Below are 14177 nucleotides of genomic sequence, written 5' to 3' on the forward strand. Positions count from 1 at the left end.
GAGGAAACCCACACAGACATGGGGAGAATGTGCAAACTCCACACAGAGAGTCGCCTGAGGTGGGAATTGAACCCGGGTCTGTAGCACTGTGAGGCAGCAGTGCTAACCATTGTGTCACCGTTTTTTTCAAACTAATTTCTACGAGTCACTGGCTAGAAAAGCATTTATTACCCTTTTCTAATTGCCCTTTAGAAGGTGTTGCTGAGTCACCTTCTGAGTTGCAGCACTCCTTGTGGTGTTGACACCCAGACTGCTGGGAGGATGAGAGTTCCAAACTTCCCATATTCAAGCACCCGCAATTCCTAAACTCCAAAGTTTCCTCCTAAACCTCTCTTGCCTCTCCAACTCTCACTTTTCATGAAAGACCCTGATTAAAATCTACATCTTTGATCAAGCTTCTAAATAGTCTTAATAGCTCCTTTTCAGTTTCGGGTTTTGTTCTTATGCTCCTGTGAAGTAACTTGGGATGTTTCACTACCATTTAAGGTATCTTATAAATGCTTGCTACTTGAGAGGCTTACACTGCTGGTGTTATTATTGTCCAGTTGGCTTCAGAAATATTCTGTCCATAGTCCTAAGAAGTTGTAATCAGTAATTACTGATACTGTCAGACAGTCATTCAGGTGACTAGTGACATTTCTCTCTAATAGATTGCACAGAACAATTTCTGCAGCAACAGCTTGCCACAGAGATAATTTGAAGAAAGCATTTTTCTTCCCAAACCTGATTTCTAACAGTAAGCAATATTAAGTAATAATTTTGACAACAAAATCACACTATAACATTGGTCACTTATGGGCTTAACAATATCTTCTCTACTGTAAATTTTCCTGCAGGAAACATTTTCCCAGAAACATCAAAATTAAGAATGATTTGCCTGTCTTTGATATCTCATGCTTTGAACTTAGTAACCTTAGCATCAAGATAAAGGGACAGAAGCTGTAAGATTTATATGATTCAAAAACAGGAATTGCTGAAAATTCTCAGCTGGTCTGGCAGCATCTGTGGAGAGAAATTAGAGTTAACGTTTCGGGTCCAGTGACCCTTCCTCAGCACTCTTCAGAAACCTTCTGCTCCGTTCTGAAGAAGGGTCACTGGACCTGAAACATTAAAGCTATTTCTCTCCACAGATGTTGCCAGACCTGCTGAGATTTTCCAGCAGTTTTTGTTTCTGATTTCCAGCATCCACAGTTTTGATTTTCTTGACTTATATGATTGTTTGAGCCGAAGGCATAAAACACTGCTGTATCAGTTCCAATGTATCTTGTGAACCTACATATTCTGTTTGGGTTTTTGATATGATCATAGGAGTTGGACAGTTTCCAGAGGACAAGTATAACTCTTGTATATCTGATTTTTTCTGTTCTGATTGCCCTGTTATTATGATGTTTTTCTTTCACTTAAAACTAACAACTAAGTATTTTTAAACGTCTGACAGAAGACATTTGGAAAACCGCCAAACTATTTTGCCCTAAGTATTTTATCAGAGGAATTTTTAGCTAATGCCCTGTCAGGCAACAGTTTTGAATATTAAATGTCACCTGTTGTAGTCACATCAACACAGAGAAGAAAATTATTTTTAATTCTCAAATTGATACTTTTAAAGGAACCCTGTAGTTATAAAAGATGCTCAATTTTAAATAAATAAATAATTGATTATCTGTGAGCATATGTCATAGCACTGTTCTGTAAGCACTTTTCCTTTACTCTTTCATAGGATATGCAATGTTGTTGACAGGACCCAACATTTGTTGCCCACCTCTAATTGCCCTTGAAATGAGTGGGTCCTTGGGTTATTTCAAAGGGCAGCAAAGAATCAGCCATACTCTGGGATCAAATGTAGACCAGATTGGGTAAAATGGCAGGTTTCCTTCTCTGAAAGGAACCAGCTGAGGTTTTAACTACAATTGATGAAAAACTGTAGTCACCATTACTGTGACAAGCTTTACAATTCCATATTTTTTATTTGAATTCGAATTTCAGCAGCTGCAGTGGTGGGACTCGAACCCATCACCCCAGACTATCGGGCTGATAATCTCTCTACTCTTGCATTCAATTGCTCTTGCAATAGAACATAATATTCTATAAGCTTTCCTGATCATTTGCTATTCCTGCATCCTGACCTGTGATTCTTGCAGGAGGACACACAGATTTCTTTGCATCTCAGAAGCTCTGCAATCTCTCATCATCAAATTAACTTTTATTCTTTTTGCCAAAATTGTCAACTTCATATTTTCCCACATTGTTCTCCATTTGCCAGATTTTTACCCACTTACATGGCATATTAATATCCCTTTGGAGGCTCCATTTCATGACCCAGTCCTCTTCACGACTCAGTTCCCTACCTAAGGGGCAACTTTTTAACACAAAGGGTGAGTGTGTGTATGGAATGAGCTGCCAGAGGAAGTGGTGGAGGTTGGTACAATTACAACATTTAAAAGCCATCTGGATGGGTATATGAATAGGAAGAGTTTCAAGTGATATGGGCCAAGTGCTGGTAAATGGGACTAGATTAATTTAGGATATGGACCAGTTGGAACGAGGGTCAGTTTCTATGCACATCTCTATGAGTCTATGATATTATCACTATGCTACCAGCTCTCCTCTGCTTGTCTCTTACCCCTACTATCTCTCCTCTCCAACTAACAGTAATAAATATTATTAAGAAGTCATAAAATATTATTAAGAAATCATAAAGTACAAATTCTTAAAAATAATGGCAATCTCCCTCAAGCCTATCTGGACTGGAGTGAGTTTTTCTCATGCACTCAGCCATTTCCTTACTGTCTGCATCACTCATCCTTATTGAAGTTGAACATGTTTCTAATATCTAATTTGCCAGACAGATACTTTGGTATTTTTGAAGGTATTTCCACCTCAACATAATCCATAATTACTGATCAGTAAGGCAAATATTGATAAACACCCTATAAACACAATCAACATATTGGCATTAAGACAACATTTGGTGAGGGGAACTATTTTAACATTGCATTGGAAATATTGCAAAATGGGACCTTTCTTGCAGACTTTTAAAAAAACATATATAATAATTGAGGCAACAGTTGCTCATTTACCTGAAATCTATATCCCTGGAATAAACATTCACCTGTGCGAATGAGTTGTTTATGTGCACCAAGGTCAGTTTTGTTTTAGGAGGTTGGGAGTGGAGAGGGGAGACTTAATGCATTGAGGTTGACTTGTCACAAACACTAGCTCTAAGCTTCAATATATAATTTCTTGTTTGTCTCTTGCACATCTGTAGTAACATGGTCACACCAGACAAATCTGTTTACCGAGCATCTACGCACGTTGAAGTGACAAGTTCAATTGGGATAATCTTTCTGGAGATTAACCTGTGTTCAACCTGCACTCCCAGCAGTTTAATTACAAACATAAGCTCCATCAAGGAGGATGGTATTGTTGGAAGCACCCATGTGTGTATCCGGCTGAAGTATAATCTGAAGTAAACCTGAAATACAATTAACAGGCTGACGAAAGAAACTATGCACATATGCACTTTCTATTTTTAACATATTCCAGCCCATTTGCTAGAGGCAGAGTGCAGCACCAACAGGGTTACATCTGTACACCCCATTGTTTTCTTCGTTATCAGGCTGTTTGAATTGTAACAATGGGCAGCCCGGAGAATGAGGTTTACAGCAGTTTGGGTAAGTGGATAGTAAGGAAATGTGAGCTGTCCTAGCAATTAAAATGTATCGGTCATTCTTCCTTGCTGTAATATTTGCGGTTGGACTTGTTCAGCGCCAATCTCTTACTTTTAAATGAAATAGTCACCATCTGGACCTCGGAGCCACAAGGTCTATCAGTCTCACACAGTATATCTCTAATGGATACCCCAACCACTGTGGGAGAATGTAAACACAGGAGTCTTCCATTTAACACTGTGATGAGGAGGAATTCCCTCAGAAGATAGACCTTGGAATTCTCTTCCTGGAGAGCAGGAGGCAGAGATAGTGATTATAGTCAAAGCTGAGTTGCACTGATTCTTTGATGGTTTAGGGTGATAGGGGGCAATAAAAATCAGAAATGGCACTCAGTAGTCCAGCTGTTACCTCAGCAAAGTTTTGTACAGGTCTAACATGCTCCCACTAATGGGAGGATATCTTGGGACAATTTGCAACTTCCTTCACCACCTCTCCCAAACTGGACCCAACCAACCATGCTTCACCAGTCAATAAAAATCAGAAATGCATGAAAAAGTTGCCCCTTAGGTCCTTTTCAAATCTTTGCCCTCTCACCCTAAACTTCTTGGAGGAAATACTGTGTAGATTGGTCCGAATGACAACGCAGTTCCAAGGCTTAAATAATAAGGTCAGGTGTCTTGACTAGTAGGTATCTCAATACTACCAGTTATTGGCATTTGAGGGAAATGTCAAATCTTCCTGATTTGGGAATAAACTGTTTGCTGCACCTGACTGCATCTGAAACATTTAAAGATATTACTTATGCGTTCAGGCTGTAAGTTCAGCATTGGTAGAGAATGTTTCCAGGTTTGTGTTAACATTTTTTTAATTGTAGATATTTTTATAATCAACCTCTTCAGAGATGTTATGGCGCATGTCTGGAGCAGGTACGACTTGAAACTAGACCTTTTAGCTCAGATGTAGTGATATTATCATTGCCCCACAAGAATCCTTCTGATAAGATCGCAGCAGTACTTGATCCAGCAATTTTCAGATAGCTCCCCAATCTGCATGCAAGTCAGATGTCTTATCGATTAGGTCATGTGACCACAGTCATTATTTTTATCTACATGATCATGTTGACCCACCAGGACAAGTGGGATTTGAACTCAGAGCTTGGAGCGAAGTCCCAAATTAACTTCAGAGTGGCATTGTGGAGCTGTTTGGCTATGACAACTAGAGTGGGGATTTTCAAAGCACATTGGGAGTGGACAGAGGAGCCACCAGGGGAGAAGCACCTACCTGCAGAGGTGGGTCACAGTTGAAGGTGTCTTTCCTGCACAGGTGTCCCCAGCAGTGCTGAACACTGGCTGAAGGAAGGGTGCCTTCCTGCTTTACAAACTGGTACTGCAGTGGCTCAGGCCACCCTCTGATGGGGTTCCTGATCCACAATGATGTTCTGGTATTTGTAGTCATTTGTAATTTCAATAGCTTTAAAAGTGTTGTGATTAAGGGCCATTCTCTCTTGCTTAACTGCTTTAACGGCGACAGCTTCCTCTGAGTTGGAGGGCCTCATATTAGTTTTCCAGTGTTGGGAACCCACCAACTATCCGTAATAGGAATGCAAATTATGCCTTTAAATGAATGACCAAGTCTGCAGAAATGACGATTCCTAATATGTTCCGAACATTCCCAAACTGTCTGTGGCACTTGACTGCACCTGAAACACTTGAAGAGATTACTTGAGAAATCAAGGTGTAAGTTCAGAATTATTTAAAGCCGAGCTGCATTATCAGGGTCATATCAATGCAATAGCTATTGGCTAAATTTGATTTGATTTGACTTATTGTCATGTGTACCTAATTACAGTGAAAAGCTTTGTTTGTGAGCAGTACAGGCAGATCATAGTAAGCAAGGACATGCAGATCATAAGGTGAAAACAAATACTTGGACAGAGTAAAGCATATAGGTTACCACACAGGACATGAACGAAGCAAGATCAGCATTATTTAAAGTTAGAGAGTCCATTCTTCAGTCTAATAATGGCAAGGAAGAAGCTGTTCATGAACCTGCTGGTGTGTGTATTCAAGTTTCTATATCTTCTGCCTGATGAAAGAGGTTGTAGGAGAGCATTACCATGGTGGGATGAATCATTAATGATGTTAGCAGCCTTTCCACAGCAACGAGACATGAAAATGGAGTCCATAGATGGGAGGATGGCTTCCATGATGATCTGGGCTATGCATACCACCTTTTGTAATTTCTTACAGTCCTGGGCAGAGCAGTTGCCATACCAGGTGGTTATGCACCCAGACAGTATGCTTTCTATGATGCATTTGTTAAAAGTTGGTGAGAGTCCTTATGGACATACCAAATCCCCTGAGCCACCTGAGGAAGAAGATGCATTGTTGTGCCTCCTTGACAGTTGCATCTATGTGGGAAGTCCAGGACAGATCGTCAGTTATCAATATTCCTAGGAATGTGACACTCTCAACTCTCTCAACCTCCACTCTGTTGATGTAGATGGGGCACATTCTCCTCCTTTATTTCTGAAGTCAATGATCAGTTCTTTAGTTTTCCCAGCATTGAGAAAGAGGTTACAATCATTGAACCACGTCTCCAAGCCCTCTGTCTCCTTTCTGTATTCTGACTCATCAGTGTTTGATGCTTAAGTGCATCTTCAGGTGTGATTTGATGTTATAGAAATACCAATTATTTATTTTTACATTATTTTCACATTTGAATCTCAACATTTCACCAGCTAACTCAAAAACAACCATTTCTTGAATCATTATCAGGAATATTTAGCAAGAAACAAAGGATAGTAAATAAATTAAAACCCAGTAAATTGTGTTACTCTGGAACACTGGAAATGTGCACTCAGAACAGTCCAAACTAGCTATATAAATATTATGCTTAAATATTTAAAGTCAAACTTTATCCAAAAATTGAAAATGGTGGTCCTGATTGAATAATTATTTACATCAATGCTACCACAACTTCATTATTTAAATGGCAGGCAGTTGCTGTGCCAAAACTAATATTTCAAAATGCAATGGGGCAAATTTATGCCAACATCACCCATTTGGTTCACTTTAGGAAAGGAAGTCTGCTAGTCTTTATCTAAACTGGCCTACACATGACTCCAGCCATACAACAATGGGGTTGATGCTTAGTTACTCTTTGGGCAATGATGGATGGGCAATAAATGCTGACCTTGCCAGTCATGCCGACATCCCACACACAAATCTTTTTTCAAAACTTCAACACATGGCATCCATTTAGATAAATAGCCAGCTGCAGAGTCTGAAATAAATGGAAACAAAATTGGAACAATTTGCTTCCCATTGAAAGTGAACAAAGGGCACTAAGAAAATTAGACTAATAATACAACATAATGTCATAGGTTTTATGTTGTTGCAGATGAATAAATGTTTTTATCAATTATTATCAAAACCCTGTTTCACTGGGAATCACCACTGAAACATTAATCTGGCTCAAATCAACAACCAGTTTAAAGTGGAGAACCGGAAGATTGCAGCATAGTGCGGATTGGAAACAAAAGTTTGTTACCTTAAAATAACAAATCTCAAGTACATAACTTGTTTTTATATATTATATTAGGAGCAAGATGGCAGCTAATTAAAGAGTAGGTCCAATCCGTGATAAATGAGGAAGGTTATGTGTGGAACCAGAGGAAGTGGGCGAGATCCTTAATGACTACTTTACATTGGTATTCACCAATGTGAGGGAGGTGAGGGATGGTTGAAGTGGAGAGGGTCAAGAGTTCAACTTCTTAGGAGTGACAATAACCAACAATCTGCCCTGGTCCTCCCACGTAGATGTAAAGGTCAAGAAGGCAAGAAGCCTCTTCTTCCTCAGGAGGCTTAGGAAATTCAGCATGTCCATAAGGATCCTCACTGACTTTTACAGATGCACCATAAAAAGTATTCTACCTGGGTGCATAACAGCTTGGCATGGCAATTGTTCTGACAAGGACCATAAGAAACTACAGAAAGTTGTGTGCACAACCCAGACCATCATAGACACCAAGCTCCCATCCATGGACTCCATTTACAGTTCTCATTGCCACAGAAAGGCTGTCAACATCGTCAAAGACCCCTCCCACCCGAGCAATACTCTCTTCCAACATCTTCCATCACGTAGAAGATACAGATGCTTGAACACTATTACCAACAAATTCAAGAACAGCTTCTTCCCTGCTGTTATTAGACTGCTGAATAGATCCCACAAATTCAAATCTAATAATGATCTTGCTTTGTGCACTCACTGGACAGCTGTAACCTTGTATATCTCACTCTTTCTAAACAGCCTATGATCCTTGTATGTTATGATCTGCCTGTAGTGCATGCAAAACACAACCTTTCACTGTACTTAGGTCCATGTGACAACAATAAATCAAGTCAAATCAAATCAAAATACTGAGGAAAGGGTAAGGTGTGTGAATACTCTCTGGTGGGTCAACATAAAGAAGAAGGAAGTGTTTGGTATCTTGAAATATATTAGGGTAGACAGGTCCACTGGGCAAGACAGGATCTATCCCAGGATATTGTAGGAGGCAAGGTAGGAAATAAATTGGGCTTTGACAGAAATCTTTGCATCCTCTTTGGCTCAGGTGAGGTTCCAGAGGATTGGAGAATAGTCAATGTTGTTCCTTTGTTTAAGAATGGAAACAGAGATAATCCGAGTAATTACAGGGTGGTGAGCCTGATGTCAGTGGTAGGAAAGTTGTGGAGAAGCTAATGAGAGACAGGATTTATAAGATTTAGAAGCGAATGGACTTGTTAGTTACAGACAGAATGGGGTTTGTACAGGGACAGTCATGTCTCATCAACTTGAATGAGTTTTTTGAGGAGGTGACAAGAATGATTGATGAAAGAAGAGCAGTGGATGTTGTCTCCATGGATTCTGGTAAGGAATTCAATAATGGACCTCATGGCAGGATGGTATAGAAGGTAGAGTTTCATGGGATCCAGGGTTAGCTGTTTTGATGGATACAAAACTGGCTTGCCCATCGAAGATAGAGAGTAGCAGTGGAAGGATACTTTTCGGAATGGAGATCAGTAACTAATGGTGTTACATAGAGATCAGTGCTAGGACCTTTGTTGTTTGTAACATACATAAATGATCTGGAAGGAAGTGTAGGTGGTCTGATTAGTAAGTGTGGATGACACCAAAATTAGTAGAGTTGCAGATAGGAGAATTGTCAAAGGATACAGCAGGATATAGATAGATTGCAGATTTGGTCAGAGAAATGGCAGCTGGAGTTTAATCAGACAAATGCGAGATGATGCATTTTGGAAGATCAAGTTCATGTGTGGATTATACAATAAATGGCAGAACCTTTAGGGGCATTAACATACTGAGGGATCTGGGTGTACAGGTCCACAGAACCATGTAGGTGGCAACACAGGTGGATAAGATGGTCAAGAAGGCATACTGCGAGTTTGCCTTCATTGGCTGTGGCATTGAATATAAAAGTTGGTAAGTTACGTTACAGCTGTATAAAATGTTCATTAGGCCACATTTGGAATATTGTATGCAGTTCTGATTGTCACACTACTAGAATGATGCGGATGCTTTGGAGAAGGTGCAGAGAAACTTTACCAGGATGTTTCCTGATCTGGAGGGTTTAGTTATGAGGAGAGGTTGGATAAACTCTGATTGTTTTCACTGGAAAGATGGGGGCTGAGGGGCAACCTGATCAAGATCTATAAAATTAAGCAAGGCATCGATAGGGCAGATAGTCAGAAGCTTTTTCCCAGGGTGGGTGGCTTATGCCCGAAACGTCGATTCTCCTGTTCCTTGGATGCTGCCTGACCTGCTGCGCTTTTCCAGCAACACATTTTCAGAACTACAAGAGGTCCCAGGTTCAGTGTGAGAGGGGGAAAGTTTAGGGGGAAGTGCAGGGTAAGTATGTCAGACAGAGGGTGTGCATGCTGAGAACACACTGTCAATGGAAGTGGTGGAAGCAGACACATTCGCAACGTTTAACATTTATCTAGATAGACACATGAATGGGAGGCGTAAAGACGGATAGAAACAGTGTATCAGCAATAAGCAGCAGGTTTTAATAAGGATTAGGAATCAACACGGGCTTATTGAGTCTTTGGACCTGTTCCTTTGCTGCATTGTATTGTGTTAATTGTTTAACCTGAGAGCAGAGCAACTTGTTAAATGAGTGTGGTTACATTGTGACGTGTATAGTATCACAAATTTTGGATTCTTTCGTTCATTGAGAGGAGAGGGGACAGATTTATTTACAAAGGTGTAATATTGAATGCAGATGAACTTAGTCAGTTATGAGATCTCCTGCATAATGACTGGCCGCTTTGTCCTCTATTTAGTGTTCTCAACTTCAGAAAGCAGGAATTACACATTATTAGCTGGCCTTGAGCACTGCTTATCATCTTGAAAATAGCCAATGGGCTTCCATTCAAGAAAACAGCCAAAGAATTTTAATGCCAAAGTGGAACAAGCTGTGCTGATACAAGGCTATTTGATGGAACGATCCAAAACGAATTTCAAACAAAATGTCAACTACTGCGGAAAGAAAGAAATGTACTTAATAGGGAGATATCATGTTAACTGCTTGATGGACTTTCTTGGCAATGTGGTTAAAAAGAGAAAGACATTTCTCACCACCTGGCTTGACTGACACTTCATACATTTTATTATGAAAATACATTTAAAGAGTTAAAATTCTTTTGGCTGCTGGCACCATTGAAAATTCCTACCAGATTCATGGAACCTGGAGACAAATGGGGGGGAGTGATTACCCTAAAAGGACAGAATGACTTCATTCTGCACTGTAAATATCTGTGGGCCTGTAACCTGTTTTAGCAAATAGCTAATGTCTGCTACCACATTTTAGTAATCTTTGTACAGCTAGCATTTCTTTTTCATTTCTATTTTAAGGAATATAATCACTCATTTCTGGACTCTTTAAGAAAGGTAAATTTTGCATTTATAGGGTGGCTTTCATCCTGAGGTCATTCAAAACTGCTTCATGACCAATGAATGCCTTTTTAAATGTTGTTTATAAGTATGTGTAACAGTCAATCTACAGACAACAAGGTCCCACAAGTAGTATGTAAGATTAGTAAGCACCTCATCACTTTGGTGTTGTCAGAAGGAAAAGTGTTGACAGCTCTCCAAAAAAAACCTCTCCTGATCATCTTCAAATAATACTTTTGGATTTTTTCCATCTGCCTGAATTGGCAGGTCAGGGTCCAAATTTCACAATAGACTGGGGTCTGGATTGCAATGTGCAGTTAGCTTGTGCGCTCAGGTACTGGAAGTAGCACTGAGAGCAGAGCTTGAATTCTAAAGTTTTTGAGTGAGGTGAGAATGTCAGCCGTGACTCGTGCTAGCATTATACTTAACATCAGTATTTTTCCTTGGCGATATTTGGGAGCTGACATACTTGTTAAATATGGCAAGTTGTTTGAATAAGGATTATCAAATTAATGCAATTTCATAATAGTTTTACACAGTGAGGAGTGGTAGGTTGGCCCCTCTCTTGTTAAACCCCTCTTGGTCAGTTCTGGGTGAATCATTGTGTTCACAAGTTGTTTTTGCACCAGATGTAACCTTTGGAGTGGTCGAGGGATACCATGAATGAGAGAGAGTGAGAACTTTCCAGGTTCTGTTGTTTCATGAGTCCATCATTCCATCTCTCAGCTGCTCGAAAGCAGTTTTTTTTTCTATATTCCCAAGTCTGACTTCACTATCTTTCCAAGCTGGCTAACTGTGAGGTGATCCATTCACCTCCTGATATGTGAACTTAGCAGACAAATGTGAATTAAAATAGGAGATGTGAATTTCTTGATGGTAACCCAGTTGCTTTGCCTAGTTTTGATATCTTGAGATAAAATGTTATTACCAGTGCAGACTGTTTATATTCCACATGGGTCTCCATGGACTTGCTGCAATATTTGGTCAGGTGACTACATTGCAACTATTTTAGGTCAGTATTTGTTCTTGTTTAAAAAACAATTTTAGTCCATGAATGGTCCCAGGGTATTAAAATCAGCTGATGAAAACTGAACATTGATAGTCAATCTTTACTACCATCATGACCACTGTCATGCTTGATCTGATGAAATGTCTGTGGTTATTAACATATTAGTATTATTTTTAGGGTTTGAATTCTAAAATAGTGACATATGGAACATGGTTACTTTTGTGAATGGCTATTTAATTTAAAAAAACCTCAGAGATTTCTTCAGGAACAATGACCTAACCCAGTATGTGTCAGAGAACAGGTGACTGTGAATTCCTGGTTTGTTAATGATGTAAGATGTTTATATTTTGTGGGAGTTACAACAAGCAGAGGAAATATGGAAGGCCATTAGTGTGCTTTCAGTTCAGAATAATTAGGGATTGATTATAGTTTGGAAAAACCAGAGATGAAGGTTTTTAGGGCAATTCTGAGAACACTTATTTCATTTCATTTCCTTTAAGAGCAGGGAAAACACGATCACCTCAGCAGAAAGATTATTTATGAAAGATTCAAATCAGGAGAGTTTGATTCGAGAAATGGAGGTTATAGAACTGAGAAAGCTTAGACTGTGAGTTGTAGAAAAGCTCACATTGACAAATTTGGAATGTGACAATGCTGTTGTTAAAGACTAGGCCAGACCACTCAAAGTTTTCTGAAGCAGGCAGCCCCAGACCATAACTTTGCAATTTTTTTCATTAAGTATACAATGAAAATTACCCAGAGTAAGATAGCTAGGTTGATGACTAGATTTTAAAACAGACAAAAATTTATGCACAAAGTTACACAATGAAACATAAAGAACAGAATAAAGAACCCCTACAGAACTCAACCTATCCAACCAGACTTAATTATGCTGTTCCGAATATACACAACAGTCCCAATAAGCAACCTCACTTTAAAACCCTGTATAAATGAAGACATGCTTACAGGTTAAAGTTGAAAAGCAGAAAAGAGAGAGAGTTTCCACTCAGCTCCCTGTTGAACTTCCCAGTTCAAGACTGAACTAAAACTGCTCAGCTCAGCTCAGCTCGTTGGATGCTGCCTGAACTGCTGTGCTCTTCCAGCACCACTAATCCAGTATTTGCTTTCCAGCATCTGCAGTCATTGTTTTTACCTCAGCTAGAGAGCTGACCATTCCCCTCTCATTTTACAGGTCACTTCTAAAGACCACTTTGGCCTGAAGTCTCAAATATTTACATAGAAACAAAAAGCATCGCAAAATCCTTTTCATCTCTGTACCAAACCAGACTTCTCAGAGCACAACCCGGTTTACTGTCCCTCTGAAAAAATTAAGAACAGAGTCTCCTTGACCGAAGGAACAGCTTTTATACAAAAAAAAGGACTAACTTTGTGACATTGTGGCTTTCAAGAAGATATTTTGTCATTTTTGTTTGAAGAGAGGTTGTAAGGCAGACGTGTTGAGCCACCTACTGAAGGCCACTTGAATAAACAGCTTGTTAGGCCTTGGGCTTTTTTTTAATGATAGAACAATAGAAGCAGCCTGGAAGTGGCCAGCTCTGACAGATCAGGCTTTCCACTTTTTTTTAGTTTTAGATTTAGCTTCAGGCAGAAGATATTGGGGTCTCAAAAGAGTCGGAAGCTTCAGTAAATGTTTCCTAGCTGCTATTCTCTCTGAATTTTCTCTTGATGTTTTTTCCTCTCAATTGGAGAACTGCACCTGAGAATCTGTGTCTGAATTTTTCTTTTTTGTCAAGGGGTATGTTTATGGGATGTTACTATATTGGAACAGGCAGGAGTGGGCACTGCAGATGCTGGAGATTAGAGTCAAGATTAGAGTGGTGCTGGAAAAGCACAGCAGGTCAGGCAGCATCCGAGGAGCAGGAAAATCGACGTTTCGGGCAAAAGGCTGAAAACCCTTCATTTCCTTCAAGGAATATATGACAGAGCAGGGAAAACACGATCACCTCAGCAGAAAGATTATTTATGAAAGATTCAAATCAGGAGAGTTTGATTAGAGAAATGGAGGTTATAGAACTGAGAAAGCTTAGACTGTGAGTTGTAGAAAAACTCACATTGACAAATTTGGAATGTGACAATGCTGTTGTTAAAGACTAGGCCAGACCACTCAAAGTTTTCTGAAGCAGGCAGCCCCAGACCATAACTTTGCAATTTTTTTCATTAAGTATACAGTGAAAATTACCGAGAGTAAGATAGCTAGGTTGACGACTAGATTTTAAAACAGACAAAAAATTATGCACAAAGTTACACAATGAAACATAAAGAACAGAATAAAGAACCCCTACAGAACTCAACCTATCCAACCAGACTTAATTATGCTGATCCGAATATACACAACAGTCCCAATAAGCAACCTCACTTTAAAACCCTTTTGCCCAAAACATCGATTTTCCTGCTCCTCGGATGCTGCCTGACCTGCTGTGCGTTTCCCGCACCACTCTAATCTTGACTATATTGGAACAGTTAATTAATGATAGTTACTGTATCTATTATTTTGTTAAGTTTTCCAATAGAGTTAGGTTATT

At 39.5% G+C, this 14177-nt stretch overlaps 1 protein-coding gene across 5 annotated transcripts in view; it reads left to right on the plus strand.

Moving 5' to 3' along the window:
* The window catches only part of ubap1lb (ubiquitin associated protein 1-like b), a 55922-nt gene that overhangs the window by 5894 nt on the left and 35851 nt on the right, over nt 1-14177 (plus strand). Inside the window, exon 1 of one of the 5 annotated variants that reach the window (XM_072565116.1) lies at nt 3553-3671. The exons of 2 other annotated variants lie outside the window; for them this stretch is intronic. In XM_072565116.1, coding sequence (XP_072421217.1) covers nt 3635-3671 — 37 coding nt within the window. In that variant the 5' untranslated portion in view covers nt 3553-3634. Of the gene's footprint in view, nt 1-3552; nt 3672-4942; nt 4958-14177 lie in introns of those variants that run through there. 2 more of the 5 variants (XM_072565117.1, XM_072565120.1) reach the window with 2 other exon arrangements.

This window comes from Chiloscyllium punctatum, chromosome 48 (genome assembly GCF_047496795.1).
Source record: "Chiloscyllium punctatum isolate Juve2018m chromosome 48, sChiPun1.3, whole genome shotgun sequence".
Classification (NCBI taxonomy): domain Eukaryota; kingdom Metazoa; phylum Chordata; class Chondrichthyes; order Orectolobiformes; family Hemiscylliidae; genus Chiloscyllium; species Chiloscyllium punctatum.